The sequence below is a fragment of the Pelophylax lessonae genome (genome assembly GCF_965119305.1).
Source record: "Pelophylax lessonae genome assembly, chromosome: 3".
NCBI classification, from domain to species: Eukaryota; Metazoa; Chordata; class Amphibia; order Anura; family Ranidae; genus Pelophylax; species Pelophylax lessonae.
The window spans coordinates 515,915,455-515,940,218 of record NC_138770.1 but is presented as its reverse complement, the minus strand read 5'-3'; the positions used below and the strand labels follow the sequence as shown (position 1 = coordinate 515,940,218).

At 44.9% G+C, this 24,764-nt stretch overlaps 1 protein-coding gene across 1 annotated transcript in view; it reads left to right on the top strand.

The window, feature by feature from the left end:
• The first annotated feature begins 216 nt into the window (after positions 1-216).
• IYD (iodotyrosine deiodinase) overlaps positions 217-24,764 on the top strand; it is a 62,596-nt gene continuing 38,048 nt past the window's right edge. Inside the window, exon 1 of the mRNA XM_082252296.1 lies at positions 217-486. Coding sequence (XP_082108422.1) covers positions 300-486 — 187 coding nt within the window. The 5' untranslated portion in view covers positions 217-299. The remainder of the gene's footprint in view (positions 487-24,764) is intronic.

The following is a 24,764-nucleotide window of genomic DNA, read 5'->3' as shown; positions in this document are numbered from 1 at the left end:
AAAGTTTTAACCCATCTGGCTGTTTCTAAATCTAAATCAAAAGAAACTGTTTTGGCTGAAATAACACTCTTTTCTGCTTGACTTTGTGTCCTTTTCGAAAACTCAACAGAACACAAATCACTTAAGCTTTAATCAGTGTTCCATAAAGAGTTCAACGGCACAGACTCCACTAGACTCAGGATGTTGTGAAATCTAAGCTGCCCATTTACAGAGTAGAAACCTCCCCTTTACTGTGATCTTTGCCTTTTAAGCAAATCGGATAAGAATTGAGATTTATTTGTGTGGAAGTAATTTATGCCATGGCTATATTTTCATTTCTATCCCCCATTTTTATTGCGGTCATCTGTCTATTAATTGTAATCATTCTGCAAAATAAGCGAGGCAATGGGAAAGTGAAAAAAGGGAAAGAAATGATTGACAAAGAATCACGTCCATGGGTGGATGAAGACCTTCAAGACGGCACAGAACTTCCAGCAGAGGAGGATGGTAAGGAGCACACAAAGTTTACTAAGAATTTACTAAGACTGATCCAATCAGTGTCTAGTTTTCATCTCCAAAGCCTAACTGAACAAGCTGAAGTTAGTAGCTAATAGGTTACTATTTACCAGTTTTAGAAAATCCCCCTATATGTGTTTGTCTTAACCTTGCTGATGGTAAATATTTAACTTGTTCGGTTCACACACCTTTATACCCCTTAAGGGCCAAAGCAAAGCTTACATTTCTGCTATGGGTCTATTGATTCAGCATTATTTAAGATAAAGTAATGCTTACTATGTTTTCAGGTTAACAAAGCTTTCTTGTGTGATTATTATCTTGCTAAATATATTTCATGTTCTATTAAATAAAAAAGACAAAAAGCTCTAAAGAAAAATGGAAAAAAAACCCCCCCAAAAAAAAAAATTTTTCTAGCTTGGATAGTGTTAGTTAAAAAAAATTAAATAATATAAAAAAAATGGCACTGTAAAAAGAAGTGCATATTTTATTCTTTAATTTTATGACATTAAAATTACATTTTTAGTACAAAGCCTTTTTTTCCATTTGCCTTTTTTAAACAAAATACTAAAAAAAACTCAACTTGAATGAAAAAGTTTAAATATAAATGAAAAAAATTTAAACAAAAATAAAAACAAGTCAACAGAAAAATATTAGCTACTAAGAGAAGGGGAGGAAGGAGTTTGAGTTAAAGCTGAACTCCAGGGAAATTATAAAACTACCCTTGTAGTGGGACTATTCTGACAGCTAGAATTCTTGCATGGTTACTTTTCCCACTGCCCACACACACCTCCATCCCCCCCAGACACACGATTTAATGTTACTTGCCACCACCTTAAGTTTGTCAGCTGGTTGGTCTGCTCTAGGCAAGCACACACACACACACACAATAGTCGCTGGTTCAAATCCGAACCACGACACTACCTGCCTAGAGTTTGCATGTTCTCCCTGTGCATGCAAGGGTTTCCTCTGGGTACTCTGGTTTCCTCCCACGCTCCAAAGACATGCTGGTAGGTTAATTGACACCTGCCTAAACTGGCCCTAGTATGTATGAATGTGAGTTAGGGACCTTAGATTGTAAGCTCCTTGAGAGCAGGGACTGGTGTGAATGTACAATATATATGTGAAGCACTGTGTAAATTGACAGTGCTATATACTGTAAGTACCTGTAATCAACAAATATGATAGCTCCCACACGTGGATACTAATCTGCATTCGATCGGCAGCCACACAATGCACTTTTATACAGATTAGCAGGGAATTTACAATCAAGCGTACAGGTACTAGCAATATAATGCAACACTATATCGAGGAGTTTGAATTCTTAGCTTAGTACACAGTGGCCCACTTATCAATTTTTATAATGTAATATCCCTGGGTGGGGTGCACATGGAAATACAGTATGTACATAGGCAAAAATGACAAAAAAAGATAAGAAAGAAAATTACATAAATATTGGCTATTTGCTATCAATTAAAAAGGGAGACAAACAAAAATGCATTTTGGCAGTAGTTTTATGGTGTTGGTAGGAGAACATTTGAAATTGGAAATCCCTGTGATTTTAAATACACTTTCCAGACCAATGCAATGTTAATTTTTCTCATGCTACTCAATTTATACAGGAAAGATGGGGGATGGACTCATATCCTTTGGTATATCACCTTTGGAGATCTGATCTGACCTACTGTGACAGTTATTACGTTCGGAAATGACCGTAGGTTTTATGGACAAGCTGGTTGTGATGGCTGGCTCCGAGTTAGGATTTCCAACACCAGTACATCATCACAATAGTGGTGAGTCCAAACACAACATGACTGTCATGAGCATGGTCCATTTAACCAGTTTGTCAGTCTCTAAGTGGTTCTGTGAGGGCAGGACATACCATTTTCCATCTGCATGTAGCTCATAATGGGTACTATCAGAAGGAATACTTATCACCTCCCTTTGGCTTTTTTTTTAAGAGATTAAACATATTCATTCTAATCTTATAAAAACAAGGGGAGCAGGCAGAGAGAGTTTGGTGCCTCCAGTGTGGGATGACCTTGCCCCCATGCTAGTTTTGCAGTTGTCAGATCTGACAGACTCTTCTTTTGGCTTTTCCCACAAAGCTGGGAGCATGACATTGTCCAAAATGTCTTGATATGCTGATGCCTTAAGAGTTCCTTTCACTGGAACTAAAGGACCAAGCTAAACTTCTGAAAAACAACCCACACCATAATCCCCCCTCCACTAAATTATTTGGAACAGTGCACAAAGCAAGATCCATAAAGACATGGGTTAGTGAGTTTGGGGTGGTGGAACTTGACTGGCCTGCACAGTCATGACCTCAACTCGATAGAACATCTTTGGAATGAATTAAAGCAGAGACTGCGAGCCAGGCCTTCTCTCCAACATCAGTGCCTGACCTCACAAATGCATTTCTGGAGGAATGCTCAAACACTCCCATAGACACACTCCTAAACCTTGTGGACAGCCTTCCCAGAAGAGTTGAAGCTGTTATAGGTGCGAAAGGTGGGCCAACTCAATATTGAACCCTACGGACTAAGACTGGGATGCCATTAAAATCCATCTGCGTGTAAGGCAGGTGTCCCAATACTTTTGGTAATATAGTATATATGTATAATATATATATATATATATATATATATATATATATATATATATATATATATATATATACATACATACACACATATATATATGTTGCAATGTTCGGGGGAATCAGCTGGATCGCAAGACACAGGCGTTGCAATCAAAGGAACGTTTATTACCTTAAACAACTGCACAGCAGCAAAAAAAAAAAAACACTACAAAGAATAACAGTCTCACCGACTTGAAGAGTTCAGAACTGCTGTTGCAATTAAACAATCCAAGACTTTTGGAGAGGGTAACTTCCCCTGACAACAGGTTTTCAGGCAGGATACTGACAGGCACCCTCACGACTGTGCAAAAATCCACCATCCATTATTACCAGTACTCCTCTGTACTACTCCACACCACACCTCCAACTTTCTGTCTTTTTTTAAACCCACTTCCTCTGACCAGTGAGTTAACCCTTTTATTCCCTTAAAGGGACCACAGTCCAAACAGAGGGGAAATATAGCGTCCTTCCAGGACCCAGCCTCAGTGTCCAGTACATATCCCCCCTCTGCCCCAATGCCAAGGAGGTGGAGGCAACAGTGGAGCTAAGACAATGGGCTCGGGAGAGGGCATCTGGATTTTGATGCTGTCTCCCAGGCCTGTGCTCCACTACAAACCTAAATTCCTGTAGTGCCAGGAACCAACAGGTAATCCTGGCATTATTCCCTTTACCTTGTCTCATCCATGTTAAAGGAGAATGGTGTGAAATCAGTCTAAATTTCCTCCCCAAGAGATAATAGCTGAGGGATTCTAAAACCCACTTAATGGCTAGACACTCTCACTCAACTATAGCAAAATTTTTCTCCGCTGGCGTCAACTTCCTACTGAGAAAGACGACCTGGTGCTCCTTACCATGAACAACCTGTGACAGGACTACTCTTAACTCCACATCTGAAGCATTAATCTGGACAATGAATTATTTTGAAAAGTTTAGTGCTATCAGGATAGGGTGGTGGCACAGTGCCGACTTGAGCTCCAAAAAAAAAAAAGAAGCCTTTTCAGCGTCTGCATTCCACTCAACCATGACCGACTTCAGAATCTTAGTCAGATCAGTCAATGGAGCCAACAATGTGGCAAAGTTGGGTACAAACCCCCTGTAGCATCCCACCAGTGGCGGCTGGTGCTCAAAATTTGTGGGGGGGGGGGCGCAAACAGAAAAATGTAATAGGCATTGCTTTGCGGCAAAAAACGCTGTAAAAAATTGTGTGGCTTTGAGGTCCCAAAAGTGTGAAAGGGGCCTTCAGTAATCAAGGTATAGTGTGCCCCCTTCAGTACAGAGAGACCAGTGTGCCCCCTTCAATGCAGAGATTATCGTGCCCCCTTCAATGCAGAGATCGTCGTGCCCCCTTTCAATGCAGAGATGCCAGCGTGCCCCCTTTCAATGCAGAGATGCCAGTGTGCCCCCTTTCAATGCACAGAGACCAGCGTGCCCCCTTTCAATGCACAGAGACCAGCGTGCTCCCTTTCAATGCAGTAACCAGCGTGCCCCCTTTCAATGCACAGAGACCAGTGTGCCCCCTTTCATCCAGCAGAAAATACCACAAACTTGCCTTTTGTCCCCCAATTTCCACAGTTCTTGGCTTGGCATGGCTTGAATGAAACTCCTACAATAAGATGCTAGAACTTCAAAACCCCCTCCCACACAGCCAGGTGATCACAAGAAAAAAAACTGTATAATAATGCATCCAGCGCTGTAAGCTGGTAACACACAGACTGGCAGAGCAGTAGCAATCTTCGCAGGGCACTTGGTGTACTCAGAGAAGGTATAAATTATATGCTGTGTACAGTACCTGTGTCTAGGCAGGTCCTCAGAGCTTTGCACTCTTGTCCTTACCTGGCTGATGTCAGGAGGCTCCACACATCCTGGATCAGGTAACAAGCAGCGGCGGCTTGCGGCTTCTCCGGCGTGCCGGTCTCCTCGAGTCCTCAGTCCTCCCGGCTCCCGCCTCCTCCCCAGCCAATGGCATGGGGTTTGCCTTTCGGCCAATCAGGAAGCACGTATCGGACCCACTTCCTGATTGGCCAGGAGGAGGATCCGTGTGACAATAGCGAATTTTCATTCGCTATTGTCACACAATGGGTGGACCCGGGGCGCACTGCTCTGCGCCCCAGGTCCACCCTTTGCTGAAGCCTATTAGAGCCTCTGGCTGTAATCAGGTGATGCAAGAAAAAAAAAAGCTTATTGAACTCCATGCGTCCGGCGCCCCGCATGTAGATTAGGGGGCCAGACGCATGGATAGGGGTGGCGGCACCCCTGCGCCCCAACACACCAGCCGCCACTGTATCCCACCATGCCCAGGAATGCACGTACCTGCCTAATTGTGAGGGGGGCGGGGACAGTTTTCTGTATGTCCTCTACCTTGCTTACCTGAGGTTTTACTAGCCCTCTACCTTTGGTATACCCCAGGCATTTCAGCTCCTTCATTCCCAAAGCACATTTTTTCGGGTTCACTGTAAACCCCTCCTTCCAAAGGAAGTCCAGCACTGCCTGGATTTGGGCAAGTGTCTGCTAAAAATGTCCCAGTCTCTGCTAAAAATGTCGATGTCATCCAAATATACGGAGGCATACTACCGGTGAGGTCGTAAAATCTTTTACATTGCTCGCTGGAACATGGCTAGAGCAGTTTTGTAGTACAAAAAGGCATTCTTTTGTACTGAAAACTCCCCTCTGGAATAGAAAAAGCAGTTTTCTCTCTAGCAGCCTTAGTCGGGGGGATTTGCCAATACTTCTTTGTAAGGTCTAATCTAGTGATATACCTGGCTGGACCTAGTCTCTCAATAAGCTTATCTACCCAGGGCATGGGGTAGGCATCAAACCTTGAAATTTCATTAGGTTTCTGAAAATCATTGCAGAATCGCAGAGTCCCGTTGGGCTTTGGTATCAACATAACTGGGCTTGACCACTCACTCTGTGATTCTTCAATAATCTCCGGGTCTAACATCTTCTTCACTCCCTCTGAAACGGCCTTCCTCTGAGCCTCTGGGATATGGTAAGGTCGGACACAAACTTTGACTCCTGGTTCCGGGATAATATCAAGCTCGATGACATTAGTAAGACCTGGCAAGTCTGAAAATTGTTCTTTATTTCTCTGCAAGAACTCCTTTGCTTGATGACTTTGGATTTTAGACAGAGTATTTGCTACTTAGACACTCTCCACCCCAACCTGAGGCTCAAGTCATGCACCAGCCAGGGAGGGCATGGGTTCCCTGTACGTCAAGGCATTTAACAAGTTTACGTGATATACCTGATGCAGCTTCCTCTTGCCTGTTTGGTGGACTTTATAATTTACCTCAACCATTTTTTCCACAATTTCAAAGGGACATTGCCATCTGGCCAAGAACTTACTTTCCACAGTGGGAATTAGTACCGCCACTCGATTCCCCACTTGGAAGTGCATTATTTTAGCGTACCTAAAAATCTCCTCCTGGGCTTTTTGCAAATGTTCCTTGACCAGTGGCATCACGCTTATGATCTTTTCCTGCATTTGTGAGACATATTCAAGAACACTCTTATGCGGAAAAGGTTCACTTTTCCATTCATTTTTAACAAAGTCAAGCAATCCATGAGGTCTTCGCCCATACACCAACTCAAAGAGTGAAAACCCAGTGGAGGCCTTGGGAACTTCCTGAATAGGAAAGCCAGTAACAGGCAGTCCTAGTCTTTCCCATCCCTTTGTACCACTCTCTTGAGCATGGATTTAAGAGTCCTATAAAAGTGTTCTACCAAGCTGTCCGTTTGGGGATGGTAGACTGATGTGCGCAGCTGTTTAATCTGGAACAGCTTGCACACATCAGCCATAACCCTCAACATAAACGGAGTGCCCTGGTCCGTGAGTATTTCTTTAGGAAAACCTGTCCATGTAAACAACTGGAATAACTCCCGGGCAATAGTCTTAGAGGAGGTATTCCGCAGGGGTAGCGCCTCAGGATATCGGGTGACATAATCAAGGATCACCAGTATGTAGGAGTGATCTCAAGCAGGCTTTACCAAGTGACCCACTATATCCATTGCTGTCTTTTCGAATGGGACCTCAATTTTGGGCAGAGGGACCAAAGAACTATGGAAGTGAGTCACCAGAGCGGTTAACTGACAGGTGGGACAAGAGGCACAGTATCTTTCTTTATCTCTGCTTTTAGACCTGGCCAGTAAAACTGCTTAGTGATCCGTGCCTCTGTCTTCTCATTTTCCAGGTGTCCCCCTAAAACATCGTTATGGGCCAGGTCAAAAACCTTTCCTTTATACTGTTGGGGTACCAACAATTGTTCTACCACATTTTCTCTTACTTTGTTAAGCCGATAAAGCAATTTATTATATACTGCAAAGTGTGGCAATTGCTCATTCACACCTGGCTCTTGGGGAACCCCATTTACCACCACAACCTGTTCCCACGCCTGGGCCAAAGTGGGGTCCTGCATCTGGACTGTACCAAATGCCCCCTGGAGAACACCCAAATCCAGTAGTGCATGGGTAGAGGCCACCTCCTCATCCTCTTCCCTCAGCATTACCTGAAGTGGAGAAGCTTCCCCCCCCCCCCCCCAGCGTTCAAGTCGGTCTGTGGACGACGTATTTTAGCATCCTCAACAGTATAAGTATTACTTTTATTATCATCAACCAGGTCGTTAGCATTTTCATTATTTATATCAACCTCAACAACATTTGGCAGTTCAGGGTTACTCTCCTCAACAGCAGGAACAGGGGGACTAGTTTCTCCCCAGTCTCTGGGCGGGCTTCTCCTATAGTTCTCCTTGTTTGCACAGTTTTGCAAATAACGGACAGTCTTGTCCTATGCACATCATGCACTAAGTTCTTCACCAGTCTCACTATTGAGTACCAGTGCTACATGCTGGACACTGAGATGAGAGGGTACTCTCTAGTGTCCCCGTAAATGCACACAACACGTAAAGTTTTGCTTACTGGGTCGATCCTTCCAATTACTCTGGGATGAGCCAGGGTCACCATGCTTCCTGAGTCCAACAAAGCCCTGGCAGGGAGGTGGTTCACTTTTACTTCACACTCAAACTTCCCCTCACCAAGGTCAAGATGTGTTGTGCATGCTTTATGGGCAAGAAAAGACCCCCTCTGGAGAACCCCGCATTCCATGGGCTCCTCTTGCAGTGGGCTGTGTATGGCCCCAGGAATGACACTGCCAACATAGTACATCCCCCACTTTCCAAGCAGGTACAGACCTCTGAGGAGGTACGGGAAGTGACCCTTGGCGTTACGGGATTGTTGTTTCAGGGTTCCGTGGGATTTCCTTCCGGGGGACTGCAGTTTACCGCATAGGCCGTGACAGACTGGGCCATTTGTGCTTGGTAGGGCCGAGCAGATCCTCCACTACTTTATATCTTTCCACCATCTCAACAAGGTGGTTTACTGTTTTGGGGTCTCCATGGCTGACCCACCCTTGAAGGTCATCTGGCAGGGACCTCAGGTATCAGTCCAACAGGACTCATTCCACGATTTGGAGGCGAGACAACATCTCGGGCTGCAGCCCTTTTTTTTAACAGTTGCAGCAGGTCATGCATTTGGGACCTGGGTGGCCAGTCTGGACGATACTTTCATTGGTGCACTCGTTTGGCCAGAACGGCCGTAGTCACCCCAAGACGAGCCAGAATTTCTGCCTTTAGCCATTCATAGTCTTTAGCTTCATTAGGCTGCAGATCAAAGTAGGACTTTTGACAATCTCTGGAGAGGAACGGAGCACTGAGCCCAGCCCACTGGTTCTGGGGCCACCCATCTCTTTCTGCTGTTCTCTCAAAGGTACCAAATAATGCCTCTACATCATCACTCAGGGACAACTTCTGCAGAAAATGGCTTGCCCTCACAGTCACCTGGTTGCCAGGGGCAACAGCTACTTGTTCACAACCCTGAGAAAGATGCTGTACGGCCTCTTGCAAGGCAGTAACCTGAGTGTGTATAGCCCCTTGCTGGGCTGCCAGGTGGGTCACCAGCAGGTGAGTACTTCCTTGCTGCAGAGTCAGAGCCTCTTTGAGGTAAGCTTGTTGTACCGCCAACTAAGCACTGATTAGCTTCCTCATGGTGAGTCTGCACTTGCATATTAGCCAGGGATAATTGTTTAATTAGCTCCTCTATTGTTTCAGCTTCCAGGGTTTGTGCAGCTTTAACCCAGGATATAAATCAAATGTACTGTCCCTTTAAATGTCAATTTAAAGTCCAATGCAAAATAAATACCTGTTACTCTGTCCTGACCCTCATTCTGCACCAGTTGCAATGTTCGGGGAATCAGCTGTGTCACAGGACACAGGCGTTGAAATCAAAGGAACGTTTATTAACTTAAAAAGCTTCACAGCAGCAAAAAAACACAACAAAGCATAACAGTCTCACCGACTTGAAGAGTTCAGAACTGCTGTTGCAATTAATTAGTCCCCGACTTTTGGAGAGGGTAACTTCCCCTGCCAACAGGTTTTTAGGCAGGATACTGACAGGCATCTTCATGGCTGTACAAAAATCCAGTTAATCCAGAGTTAACCCTTTTGTTCCCTTAAAGGAACCACAGTCCAAACAGAGGGGAAATATAGCGTTCTTCCAGGACCCTGCCTCGGTGTCCTGTTCAATATATAATAATTACATGTTATTTATCAATAAAGCCTAAAAACACTGTTTAAAAGCCTAATTGCACACAGGAGTGACCACATTTGGTTCTTATAGATAATATTGACTACGTCTGGGAAAAGGAGTGTATGCTTCTGGCCCTCAAGTAGTTGAAGTCAATCTAAACACTAACAGGATGACATTTAAATTGCTAAAGCACTATGTATCAGAGCAATGCCAATTTTTTCCTTTTATAAAATATCTTTTTTTGCTTTATTTATAGCATTTCAGTGCTGCTGATTTCCTCCCTCCGCTTTTGAGCTACTTCTTATCTACCTCCACTCTGTCCAGTGGTGACTCTATATCATTGCTCAGGGTTAGATTCCCGATGGTGACAGTGGCCGAAAATGTCTGTGTTGGGAGCATTGTCATGGCCACTTATAGTCCACTGGAAGTGCATGTGATAGGGTGACAGTGCAGCAGACCAATTTGCAGACAGTTAAGGAACATTGTCATTTTCTAACAGAAAAAGTCAGAACCAGGACCTTAAGAATTGCTAGGTGTTATTTTAATGAGAGCTGTAAATATAAAAACACATGCTGTATAATACTTTGATATTACTATGTTAAGGATTCCTTATATGGGGGTGCCAACCTTTTAACTAAATGGCATTCAGTTAGGTTTTACATATACTTTAACACAGCAGTCCCCAACCTTTTTGACATCAGGGTCTGGTTTCATAGCAGCCAATTTTTCCAGGGACCGGGGGGTGGAGTCTGTCCTCAGCCCCCCCTTCACGTCACAACCCCCTTTAACAGCACAGGATCCCCCTCTTCATCAATGTCCACAATCCCCCTTTACATCACAGTTGCCCCTTTAAAGCAGTCCCATGGTGTCCTCAGTTCCCCTTCATATCACAGCCATTTTTATATTACAGTGCCTTTTACGGTGCAGACCCCTTTACATTGCAGTGCCCCTAGCAATAACAGCGCCCCCCCCCCCCCGTCACAGTGCCCATTGCATTCCTGCCTCCCCCTTTTCTCTCTTACACCACTGCCCCACTTTCAATCTTTGCCACCCCTGCAAAGTCCTACCTTTGGCCGGGCAGAGGCATTTATCAGCCTGATTGTGCTTTCCCTGGTCTCTCTGGCTGCAGATCTGGACGGTGGGGAAGGAGCTGCCCAAATTATCATGTTAACAAGAGCATGATTACCTGCTTGTTAATGTGAAAAGACTCTCACTCTCTGTTCAGATCTACAGGAAACCAGGGAGAGGACACACAGGCTGCTAAGTGGCATGGCTGTAGTCTGGACAGGGCTGTAACTCAGTCCAGGTCCAGACTGCGGTCTGCCATTTAAAGATCCCTGTATGAGTTCATTGTGCCCTGGGGTGTCAGAAGGAGGAGGGACACATATCTTGTAGCCAAAGAGTAGCCCCCGCTGATCTGACAGGAGGCGGAGCTTCACTCATCACCTGCTGCTCACCTCTTGCTGTGCAGTCTTGTTACTAACAGGCCACGGACCAGTACCAGTTTTCGTCCCGGGGGTTGTGGATCTCTGCTTTAACATGTGGGAAAATCATGGTGATGGTGTCCAGAATCTCCTAAATGAAATAGTATTACAGCAATCTTAAGCTGGCCATAGACACGACAATTTAGTCACCAAATGCAGGTGTTTTTAGCCAGACTGTGCAACTGCCTCCTGTGTATGGCAGCAACATGTTCTTGGGAGGATCAATCTATTAAACAGGTTTAAAAACCCTCCTACTGGCTATAAATACCCTCCATTCTCCCCATAATACACAATGCTAGGGTTGCTCCTTCTGTTTACACAGCATGATAGGGTGACCATAGAGAGCCTGAATTTTGCAAGCAATTCAAGTGGATCAGGTCTCACATCTAATTATAAATAAGGATGCAACTATAAAAATTTCTCTGTGCATGGGCACTGATTGATACAATGTGTGTGTTGGATTTTCATGTTATCTAAATTAGGGGGGAAGACTGCAACAGGTCATATAGAATGGCACAGCAGTCCCCAAAGGGCTCATTAACTATGGTTTGTGGCAGACCATCTACTCATCTAGGGTAATCCATAAATCCATAGTGTCCGTTTAAATCAAAGTAAGCTCAATAGTCAATAAATATCAGAACAATGAAAAGAAAAAAGGAAAAATACAAAGTATCTACCAAGATGCATTTTTCTAGAACAAAGGGTCATGACATGAAGCTGGTACACAAAATATATCTAGGTTTTCTTTTCTGTAACTAAGTACAATACAAAGCCCAGTGGAACAGATGCTTTGTCCTGCAGTATCAGTCTGTTTCCACATCATGTTGTTAAGATTGGATTCTATCTCCCCTGAAACTGATCTGTATTCTGTCTGTTCTGTATAAATTGGATTCAATAAACCTTAGTAATGAAGATATCTTTAAGCACGGTTGTTTAGGGAATGTGAAAACATAATGGAGGCATTTATACGACTCTTCCAGGCAATGCAATGTGAATATTTCTGCAGTTTACAAAACATATTCCATTTTAATAATACATCTGATTGAGAAAGATGTGTGTAATTATGTGATCTATATAATAAATAGTATACTTTTGAGAAAATGTACCCACATCTTAAAAAATATATACAATCTAGAAATTCCCTGGGTCCAGCTTCTTTAAGTTTCATAATATTCTGCAAATTATAAATTGAGTATATTATCTAAGACCTTTTGTATACTATGATGTAGATTACTGAGCATAAAAGCTGGATGTAAACCAGACAATAGAAAGGAAATACTCACATCTCTCCACATTGTAACTTCATAATACACAGCAACTACTTTTCTGCTTTAATAATGGCTTGGAACCAAGCTGAGTTATATATTCTGCTTTAATAATTGCATGGCAAAACCCTTCTGAATTATTGTACTATAGCAGTGACTATGTACAGATTATTGCTTTGCATGAAGAGAAATAGGGAACAAATTCACAGGCTAATGACAACTGAAGCAATTTTTAGTGACTCCCTTTCCATTTTACTGGCTCATGCATTAAAAGATTGTTTTTGGAACTTTTTAAACCCTGAAATTGTGAAGAGTGAGAGAGATCAATCTCCAAGGACCAAGATGAACCAAGAGTGTTGTTTTATGAGGATCCTAAATTATGCCAGTCCATTCTCTGGTTCATTTACAGTTTTTCTGAGGATTGGAGACAGCTGCAAGGAAGTGGATGTTTTTTCTACTACACTATGTTGAAGAAAGAGACTCTGTGCCAATAATGAAAATGTTAGCAGACAAAGGGGTTGATTAATTAAAACTGGAGAGGGCAAAATCTGGTTCATCTGTGTGTAGCACCCTCCTAGGTAGGTGCTAGGAAAAAGCATCTATTGGCTCCTTCTGTTTATCAGGGGAGACTGATCTGTCAGGTTGCCTGTTGCATGTCTACAGGTGTCATTCACTGGGTCTGAGGGAGTGTCCCCACTGCATCCAATGAGAGAGCTTGCTGGACAGTGGAGGAAACCCAGCCAGTGACACAACAGGTTTTATGGCAGTCCCAGTGGGCAGGCACAACCGCAGTGCATCCTGGGATTGACCAAAAATACTGAGGGGACATGTGACAGGGAGGAGTTGAACTGCCTTTGCAACCTCTATAAGGTTCAGGTATCGCCTCATGCTACCAGTAGTGACACTGACCCTATCCAAATGCAAAACTAGTGAAAAAAAAAAAAGAAAAGAAAAAAATGAGTAGGAGAAGCAATTTCAGTGGCCTCCACCTGTAAAACCATTCCTGTTTTGGGGGTTGTCTCATTGTTGCCCACCTAGCACACCTGTTGTTTATTTCATTAACACCAAAGCATCTGAAACTGATTAACAACCCCCTCTGCTACTTAACTTACAGTCCATGCCTCTTCCCAACTCTCTCTTCCTCCAAACTGACACCTCTTTGCTCTGGTCCTCTTTGCAATTGGAAGTAGCACTGATGTCATTGCTTTTATTAAAGTTCAGCAGCTACAGGATTTGTAGCTGTGGACTTTTTTTTCCCCCAGACTGAACAACTGCTTAAATGTGAAGTTATGCCTTCTCAAAGGTTCTGAAAGGTCACAACAAAGCCTCTAGAGTTGGTTTTAGTCCTGTCCTAACACTAACCCAAGTAAACACAAAATGTAGTTTTTAAATGATGATTTAATTTATTAAGGGAAAAAATCTGAATCATTTAAGTGTGAAAAATATGCAAAAAAAGAAAAAATCAGTAAGGGGGCAAATACTTTTTCACAGCACTGTATATGCAGTTAATGCTATTTTAAAAGCTGCAGCAAGTGATTACAATGGCAGCGTTATTGTCACCTTTTAGAACTGAATTTTTCCATTTACCAGCCTACATCAAGCAAAGGGCATCCGCCCTACACATAAGTCACAAGGTCTGCAGCTATTGATTCCTGCTCTGGCACTGTTTCAGACATGTGTAGCACCCTCCTAGGTAGAGAGTATAGTTTGGCTCTGTCTGCCTATCAGAGGAGCAGCAGGTAAAATCTATATGGCTCTTTGCTTAACAGGGAGCAGGATCTATGAGATAGGTCTGCTCATGGTGCTCAGTGTGTAATTCATCTGGTCTGGGTAGTGTCCTCACTGGTCCAATTGGGAGGCATGTTGGACAGTGGAGGAAACCTGACCAATAGGTACACAGGCTTTGATACAGCCCCAGTTATTGGCACAGACTGGTCGTCTCAGTGCATTCTGGGGTGTGGTATAAAAGCCAGGAGCACATGTGCTTGGGGTCTTTGGCTGGTGAGCAGAGTCCTGGAAGGAGGGTGGTGGCTGCCTCCTCTTCTGCAGCAGTTGGTTTATGGTCACAGGCAGTTGGCTTGGTGAGTCAGAAGGAGGAAGCTGAATCCAGAGGTCCAGGAGAGCTGACTAGAGGGGTTGGGACACTGGAGAACCTCGAAAAACAGTATCGTGAGTACAGGGAATAGTGTCTAAGGGCCTGACCAGGAAGGGGGCCACCCCAGAGTACAGTAGTCATTGGACGGGTGTCAGCTGATGGAGTGAAAGGGGGTGCTAGGTGAGCACCCTGAAGATAGTGTGCAATCAAGTCTTTTGTTCAGAGACTCAGTATCTACAATTCATCTAATGGCAAGATGAAATTCGCAGCCTGGCTGCATCTTCAGATAGAAGTCCTCAGAATTGTGAATAGTTCAAGTTCCGGAGTATCCCACTCTTCCCTTCTCCCTTCCCTATTTAAAATAAAACAACAAAAACTATCCCTAGACTGTTTGTTGACTGAGCCGGAAAGGAAAGTGTTACGTTTTTGTATGCAGTTGCTAACGGTAACCCAGAGGGACCCGAAAAGGTGAGGAATTCATCAGCTCTCAAGGCTGCAGTGCTACATTTGGGGGCATCTTCCGGGATTCGCCTCTGGGTTACCGCAACGGTTGCTGATGGCAATAGTGCTACACATGGAAAAGTGTCAGTTGAAATTTAATGCCAGAATTTCCTTTCTGACCTTTCTGAAACATATCTTTGTAAGACTTTGATGATTTGGTACTTATTATGAGACCTATATGGCTTTAGTAGATTATATGCACTATTTTAGCTATCCTTTAGTTTGTGTACATTTTTCATGAATGTGTATTCTGTAGTACACAGTATATGTGGTTATTTTTTCTTTGTGTAGCACTGTTGGTAAAAACTCCTAGATGTTTCTCGTTTCAGACTACTAAAACACAATGCACCTGCATAGCAAACTGTGGGCTGTCTCTCTGGCAGTGCCTCCACTCATTTTGTCCTTGTCTAGTATAAGTGGGGACACTAAATATGATGACCTTTGTCCCTAGACATAATTCTCATTCACTTGTACTTCTTATAGCAATGGCAGTCCACCAGTCCATGGATTTCTTTAAGAGTTTTTTTGCACAAAAACAGAAGAACAGGGGTGGGAGGCATGCCTGAACCTGGAGCATGTCTTATTCAGGCTGATGTCTTCTGAATGCAGTTGAGATTCTTGTGTTTTATCTGTAGCCAGGTAGTGACTACAGACCAGTGGAGGTTTAAAGTGATAACTAACATAAGCTTATTGAAATGACTAGCCTCAGGTGATACACAGTGATGAAGAAGATCCTTCCACACAGGCTGTACCTGTTTATCTGCAGCACTCTCTCCTCCAGAGGCCCCTACGTTACATAGATCAGATAGTATTTCCTAGATTCCAGAAGTCAGTGGGAGGGTATCAGAAATTTCACACACTGCACAACAGAGAGCTGAGTGTAATCTGACACCTGAGTAGAGGGAATGAACACACCTGCCTTTGCACAGCCTCACTGGGAAACATGCACATCTGAGGCTGTAAATCACCAAAGGCACTATTGATTATTGCAAGTAAACTTTATATAAGGAGTAAACTTTATATAAGGATATGCTTTGTTAATTTTTTTTTAATGGTTTACACCCAATTTAAGTGTGCCTTCATAGCCCCATGGTATGTCTTCAGCTGCTAGATACTGACGTGTGCAGAACAGAGAAATGTGTTTTGTTTTATTTCAGATAAATGTTACTAATCTAAGTTCGCTGATTCGTTTTGGAATTCGTTTTGTTGTGTTTCCTTAAATTTTGTTTAGTTTATTAATTTTCCAACGAATTGCAAATTTTCCTAATGATTCAAATGCAGATCAATGGAAAAATTATTTACCGATTCCAGTTTTCTGTGAAGAATAGCTGGTTGTTAATCACTTCCATACAGTGCAGTTACACCCCCTTCCTGCCCAGACCAGTTTTCAGCTTTCAGTGCTCTCACACTTTGAATGATAATTACTCAGTCATGCAACGCTGTACCCAATCAAATTTTTTATCATTTTTTTCACACAAATAGAGATTTATTTTGGTAGTATTTAATGGACACTGGGGTTTTTTTTTTTTGCGATATAAGTGAAAAAAGAGCGAAAATTTTGAAAAAAAAAACATTTTGTTTTAGTTTCTGTTATAAAATTTTGCAAATAAATAATTTTTTTTCATACATTTAGGCCAATTTATACTACTACATATCTTTGGTAAAAATAAACCAAATTAGTGGTTATTATTAAGTCTGTGTGAAAGTTATAGAGTCTACAAGCTATGCTGCCAATCATTGAAAATTGATCAGGACAGTACAAATACCCCCCAAATGACCCCTTTTTGGAAAGTAGACAGTTCAGGATATTTAGTAAGAGGCATGGTGAGTTTTTTGAAGTTGTAATTTTTTCCCACAAGTCTTGGGAAAATTAAGAAATAATTTTTATTTTTTACACCAAATTGTCATAATAACAAGTTATTTCTCACACACAGTATGTGCATACTTGCAATTACACCCCAAATAACATTCTGCTACTCCTCCTGAGTATGGCAATACCACATGTGTGAGACTTTTACACAGCCTGACCACATACAGAGGCCCAACATGCAAGGAGCACCGCCAGGTGTTCTAGGAGCATAAATTACACATATAATTCCCTGACGACCTATCACACTTTTGAAGGCCCTGGAGCACAAGGACAATTGAATTACCCACAAAATGTCCCTATTTTAGAAAGCAAACACCCAACGTATAATTTATGAGGCATAATGAGTCTTTTGAACATGTCATTTATTTCCACAAGTTTTTGGAATATGTTGAAAGATATATATACATTACACATATAATTTCATTACAACCAATCACACTTTTGAAGGCCCTGGAGCACTAGGACAATGGAAACCCCCACAAAATTACCCCATTTTGGAAAGCAAACACTCCAACACATAATCTAGGATGCATGGGCTGCAGATAGGTACTCAGGTACTCTAATGGGCTGCAGACAGGTACTCAGGTACACTGATCGGCTTCGGAAATGTACTCGGGTACTCTGATGGGCCTCAGAGAGGTACTCGGGTACTCTGGGCTGGAGACAGGTACTCAGGTACTCTGGGCTGGAGACAGGTACTTGGGTACTCTGGGCTGGAGACAGGTACTCGGGTATTCTGATGGGCTACAGAGAGGTACTCGGGTACTATGATGGGCTACAGAGAGGTACTCGGGTACTATGATGGGCTGGAGACAGGTACTCAGGTACTCTATTGGGTTGCAGATAGGTATTCAGGTACCCTGATGGGCTGGAGACAGGTACTCAGGTTATCTGATGGGCTGGAGACAGGTACTCGGGTACTCTGGGCTGGAGACAGGTACTCAGGTACTCTGGGCTGGTGACAGGTACTTGGGTACTCTGGGCTGGAGACAGGTACTCGGGTACTCTGATGGGCTACAGAGAGGTACTCGGGTACTATGATGTTCTGCAGAAGGGTATTCGGGTACTATGATGGGCTGGAGACAGGTACCTGGATACTTTGATGGGCAGGAGACAGGTACTCAGGTACTCTATTGGGCTGCAGATAGGTACTCAGCTACCCTGATGGGCTGGAGACAAGTACTCAGGAATTCTGATGGGCTGCAGATAGGTACTCTGATGGGTGGGAGACAGGTACTCGGGTACTCTGATGACAGGTACTTGGATACTCTGATGGGCCTGTGACAGGTTTTTTGATGGGCTAATGACAGGTACTTTAATGGGTTAGTGACAGGTACTCTTTATTGGGGGTGGGCAATCAGTGTGTTTTAGGGTGCACTGTAATCTGTAACTAGCTGTTACCGCAATCTACTCCTCACACAGGATCAGTGTGTTGAGGAGGAGAACACGGTAACAGCTAGTTACCGTGTTCTCTGTTGACATTCTGTGACCGGCTGTGATTGGACACAGCCGGTCACGTGGTAAAAAGCCAATTTAATTGGCTCTTTACCCTGATCAGTGATGGACTGTGTCAGAGTGACACTCTCCATCCCCGATCGCCGCTCTGTGCGGCCCTGGGGGCGCGCAGGAGTGGCATGCACTAGGAAAGTGCATGTGGCTGGCTGTGATTGGACACAGCCGGTCACATGGTAAAGAGCCATTTTTTTAATGGCTCTTTACACCGATCTGGGATGGGCTGTGTCCCGACGGACACGCCGCATCCCCGATCGCCGCGCTGCTATATGACGGCCGCCCGGATCAAGGAAATGTTCCTGCCGGCGTCATATTACTATGACCCGGTATGGAACTGGTTAAGGAGCGGGCTGGGAAGGCGGTTGCTGTCTCTTTAACAACCAATGGCTCATCAGCTGTCAGCAGGCTTCCCCACTGACTGCTGAATGTAAACAAGAGAATGCCGGCAATTAAAAATTCTGAAAAATAACAGCAAGGGACCCCCCAAATCCACACCAGGCCATTCTGCAGACCAAGAAATGGGGGGGGGGGGGGAACAAGGGAATGCCCTTCCCCCTCCTGAACCATACCAGGCCACATGGGGGGGGAGGCACCCAAACCATCTGTAGCGGGCATCCTCACATTTACAATTGTTCATTAGTAGACTGTATAACATTTTGAAGGAACTCGGCTCCATCTAGTGGCCAAACTGCCACACTGCAGCTTGGTGGTTTTCATCAGAAGTTTCTAGTGGCCAAACTGCCACACTGCAGCTTGGTGATGTTCATCAGATACTACGATACCCACAATTCAGTGGGAACACCAGGGTGCATTGCTTCACCGCACAGCCTTTTGGGGGAAGCTTTATAAAGGAAGGGAGGAGCCAGGCTCTCTCTCTTGTCTCCTGACACAACAGCTAGAAGGAAGCAAGTGCTGTGGGCTGATGCTGCGGACTAGGCCTGAAGCCTGAGCCTGAAGTGAAGGAGTGGAAGCATTTCATCTGCAGTAAAGGAGCCTTCCCAGAGAACCCATTGATGCTCTGCAGAGACTGGTGTTGCCCACATCTAACCACAAGCGCGGCTGGTGACAGAAATCGGAGGTGGAGAGCTCGGGAAGAAAGAGGCCGTTTGGTGAGCAGGGCACATGCCCAAATCTGTTTCTCGCTTGGAAGAAAGTAACTTTAGCCGGTGCTAACTACACTTCAGATAGTACGCAGTACACTCAGCGGCCTAGTGCACCTTCCAGGAGACTAAGCATTTAAACACAAGTACATAAGGTGTCAGGGGCCTATATATGCACCACTAAGAAGATTAATACGCCCAATTACGCAGTAACATTGCGGGTGATTGTAACCTTTTTTTTTTTCTCACCCCTTTTGACTATATATCCTTACTTTTGGATTACAAATAGCTTGTGCACCAACGATTGCTAGCGAAGATTCCAAACCAAAAGGAAGGAACTGTGTATGGGATTCAAATAGGTTCTGCCTACCTGATACAAGAGACTAGACGTGTGTAAAGTATAGCCTGAATTGGGTAAAAGAAAGCCTATGAGTTATCTTTTAGTTGCATAAGTATACAAAAATAGCTATCTTAATCATATTGTTTATTATTGTGTCAATAACTTTATCTTTCTTAGTTGACTCTTGTGATGTCTTTTGGAGTCAACTTGTACTTTAACTCTCAGTAAAGCTACTTTGGTTAAGCAAAAGTCTGTGTGTTGCACCTTGTGTCACCCAGAGGGACTGCGGCTGGAGAAAGGTAACAAGTTATTATTACTTATTGGGGTGATATATCCTGAACTGTGTTCTCCTGTAGCCATTTGGTATTATAGTCCCATTTCATGTCAGTTGTGCCTAGGGAGGGTTCGAGCCAATTTCAGGGGTTGGAAGGCAGGACGTAGACCCAATAATCTAATCAGCAGCTCCTGCGGGGGTGGTGCTACACGTGGGGGCTCGTCCGGGATTATCTACGGTCCTGCAACAGTTCCCTCTCAGTGATAAAATCGCTGTTCGCACAGAAATGGACCCTGCCGCTGCAGCCCGGTGGTGCAGAGAAGAAAATGTCCTTATCGGCCATGGTCTGGTGATTGGAATCAAGGGAGAGAACTGGACAGAGGAACAACTACTCTCAGTTCTGAGAACATATTCCAAGGACAGGAAACTTTGGGTGATGGACATGAGGACAGATACCACCAATCAACACACCTACGCATTGTGTGAATGGAAGAAGGGGGTCCCAGATCACTTCAAGGGCACCAGCATAAAAACTATAGATCAAGTAGAGTTATTCCTGATACATCCAGAAGGTGAAGAGGAAGACCCTATACCCACTACTACAGGGGGACTGAGCACAGAAGAAAGTGCCAAAAAGGAGGGATTCAGTGCACCACCTTTGACTACCCTTAGCTCAGAACTATGCGCTGTCCTGGGGGAAATAGTAGCCAAATGTAACAAGGATCCTCCAAACTATCTGATGGCTGGATACAGGAAGCTCAGGACTTTTTCTGGGAAGCAACCTGTACCCTCAGTGGAAGATGGATTCGAGGAGTGGCTAGATAACGCTACTCAGGCCTTGGAGGAGTGGGAGATACCAGAACAGCATAAGAAGCAGCGAATCACAGAGAGTTTGAAGGGGCCTGCATTGGAGGCCGTACGCAACCTCAAGCTAAGCAAGAAGGATTGTACTGCACAAGACTATCTGGATATTCTACAAGATGTGTTTGGCCGGACAGAAAAGGTTACTGAACTTCTTTACCAACTGGAGCACTGTTACCAGAAGGAAGGAGAAAAACTGTCTGAATTCATCGGGCGTTTGGATAGGATCATACATCAGATTCTGTTAAAAAAAGGGTTGGATCCCCGGAAGGTGGATGAGACTCGAGCACAACAGGTGCTGAGGGGAGCTCAACCTCTAGACCCTATTGCTATACTGTTGCGAACTCGCCAGGACGGTGGCATCCTGGAGTACCCTGATCTGATCAGGATGGTCCGGGAAGAAGAGGTCATGTTGGATAACAAAAGGAAGAGCCAAGAACGGGAAACAACCGCCCGAGTTAGAGTGATAAGTGCGGAAGAAGGCGACTCACAAGTTGAGCTCTTAAAGACTCAGGTGTCACAGCTAATAGAAATGGTATCCATCCTGAACAGTCAGGCATCTGCTCTATCTAATAGAAACACAGAAGAGAAGCCTGCTAAACACCCTAGTTCCAGTGTTGAACCAGAACAGAAACCTAGGAGGCCGATAACCTGTTTCAATTGTGGAGGGGTAGGGCATGTCAGAGGAGTATGTCCCAGTCCAGAGGAGGCTGCCTTCAAACACCGCAAGCCGGCGGAAAACTTCAGAGGGCTCCGGTGAAGGAGTCAACCGGGCGCCCAACAGTTTTAATGGACTCCAAGAGATCCCTTAAATTTAAGAGCCACAGTCAGGGAGTAAGGCCCTCTTTAAATGCCTCTCATTCCACGACTTGGGCCGATAAGAGGTGGGAAATCAATGCACACCAGGCCCAGGAGGAGATGAGGCCCGGTAGAAACTCAAAAAGGAAAGGAGTACGGGTGCAGGTAGCTGAGCCCGGCAGAAGGGCTACTCCAAAAGAATTTCCTGTCAAGCTAGTGGGGCCTTCCCCTGTAGTCTCAATCCAAGTGGAAGGAATTTATACAAAGGCTTTACTGGACACAGGAGCCCAGGTGACTCTCCTGTATAGGGATTTCTACGATAGACACCTCAAACATCTGCCCCTGCAGAGGCTGGAAGACCTGGAGATATGGGGTATTGGAACACAAAGTTTTCCCTATGACGGGTATTTGCCAATCAAATTAACTTTTGACCCCTCCTTGGCCGGCAAAGCTGAAACCTTCGATACTTTAGCAGTGGTATGCCCTCGCCCACCAGGGGCCAATAAGAGTTCCCTCATTATAGGGACCAACACTGACCTAGTCAGGCGATTGCTGACACAACTAGTCCAGGGACAGGATGCCCCAACTCTGAAAGTTCATCCCATGTTAAGGCAGGCCTATCAACGTCTAGGTCTGGAACAGAAGGCCCCTGCCGAAGGAGTTGGAAAGATCTGGAAGCTGGATAAAACAGAGAAGGTGTTGCAGCCGGGAGAGGTGACCTGCTTGAGGGCTTCTGTCAAGCTCACTTGGAAGCAGCCAGGCCCTTTCATGGTTCTTGAATCAGGCCCATCAGAGGCACAGAAAGGGATAGAAGTGATCCCCGAAGTGATCCCATTGAAGGCATTACAGAAAAGTCATGGGAAGGTTTTGGTGAGTGTCAGAAATACTGCTACTACTCCGGTGAAGGTGCCGGCCAGGGTGCTGTTGGGCCAGGTGAACCCGGCCACCCCAGTTGCCCCATCAGATTTGAAGAGGGAAGACGGGGGCGAAATCACCATAGAGGAGCTCTGCTCTGGAAATACGGCCCTCCCACCGGAATGGAAGAAGAGAGCCAGGGCCCAACTGATTCGATGGAAAGAAATATTCTCTAGAGATGAATTCGATGTGGGGTGTGCAAAGAGTGCCACCCATAATATCCGCCTACATGAAGATAAACCCTTTCGGGAGAGAGTCCGACGGGTTCCCTTGGGTGACTTAGAAGATCTACGGGAGCAGTTGGGGGAACTCAAGAGAACAGGGATTATTCGAGAATCCAGGAGCCCGTACGCTTCTCCAATAGTGGTAGTCCGGAAGAAAACTGGGTCCCTGAGGCTCTGTATCGACTACCGAACACTGAACAGAAGGACTATTCCAGACCAGTATACCACCCCCCGGATTGAAGACGCTTTACAAAGTTTGTCAGGGGCCAAGTGGTTCAGTGTGATGGACTTGAAGAGCGGATACTACCAGATCCCCATGAACCCTGAGGATAGGGAGAAGACAGCCTTCATCACCCCCGTGGGGTTCTTTGAGTTTAACCGCATGCCTCAAGGGTTGTCAGGAGCCCCAGCCACCTTCCAAAGACTGATGGAGAGAACTGTTGGAGATATGAACCTGATAGAGGTACTGGTATACTTGGATGATATTATTGTGTTCGGCAGAACCCTAGAAGAGCATGAAGAGAGGTTGGAAAAGGTCCTAAAGAGGTTATATGAAGAAGGCCTGAAACTTTCTCCGGAGAAGTGCCAGTTTTACCAGTCCTCGGTCCATTACCTGGGTCACATTGTGTCTGCAGAAGGAGTGTCCACCGACCCAGAGAAGCTGGATGCTGTTACTTCCTGGCCGAGGCCCACAAATGTGACTGAGCTCCGATCATTCCTGGGTTTCTGCTCCTATTACAGGAGATTTGTGGAAGGGTTTGCCAAAATTGCCCGACCCCTCAATGAATTACTCAGAACCGAAGGGGAAGATGATGTTCCAGAACTAGTCAAACCAGTGAAACCCGCCATGGGGCCTAGAAAGCCCAAGGAATCTATTCAGGATCAGTGGACCTCGAAATGTGAGGAAGCCTTCATTCAGTTGAAGAAGAGCCTGACCACTGCCCCTGTGTTGGCCTACGCAGACCCCTCAAAACCCTACGAACTACATGTCGATGCCAGCAGAGATGGGCTAGGTGGGGTGTTGTACCAGGAGCATGACGGTCACCTGCGGCCCGTTGCTTATGTGAGCAGAAGTCTGATACCTTCCGAGAGGAATTACCCCACACACAAGCTGGAATTCCTGGCCTTGAAGTGGGCTGTAGTAGACAAACTGAAAGATTACTTATATGGAGCAGAATTCATAGTCAAAACGGATAATAATCCACTTACCTACCTGCTGACCACTGCCAAACTGGATGCTACAGGACATAGGTGGTTAGCCGCTCTCTCTAGCTTTATGTTCAGTTTAAAATACCGACCAGGTGTTGGGAATAGGGATGCAGACGCCCTCTCCAGAAGGTCTCATGCCCCCAACGATCCTACTGAAGAATGGGCTCACTTGACCTCAGAGGGAGTGCGTGCCCTATGTCAGGGAACGGAATTTCGATCCAGTGGAGGAGCAAGAGCCGAAGAGATTGGGGTCTCAGCTGCTGGAGTACCCAGGTGTTATTGCAGGGTGACCCAGGTTGAAGAAGGTTTGCCTAGGCTATCGAAAGGGGACTTGAGGAAGGAGCAGTTAAAAGACCCTTTGGGGAAACTTTTGCTGAAGGCCATAGAGACTCAGCGCCCTGAGCTGCTTCTAACAGACTCCCCTCGGGAAGCCCGATTGTTGCATAAAGAATGGGACCGGCTACAGATACGCCAAGGGGTGGTCTACCGAAGGGGCCCCTCTGATGATCTGGAAGAGAAGTGGCAACTGTTCCTACCAGCTAAATTCAGGGATGGAGTCTTGGCTGCTCTCCATGACAATCATGGTCATCTGGGGCCTGAAAGG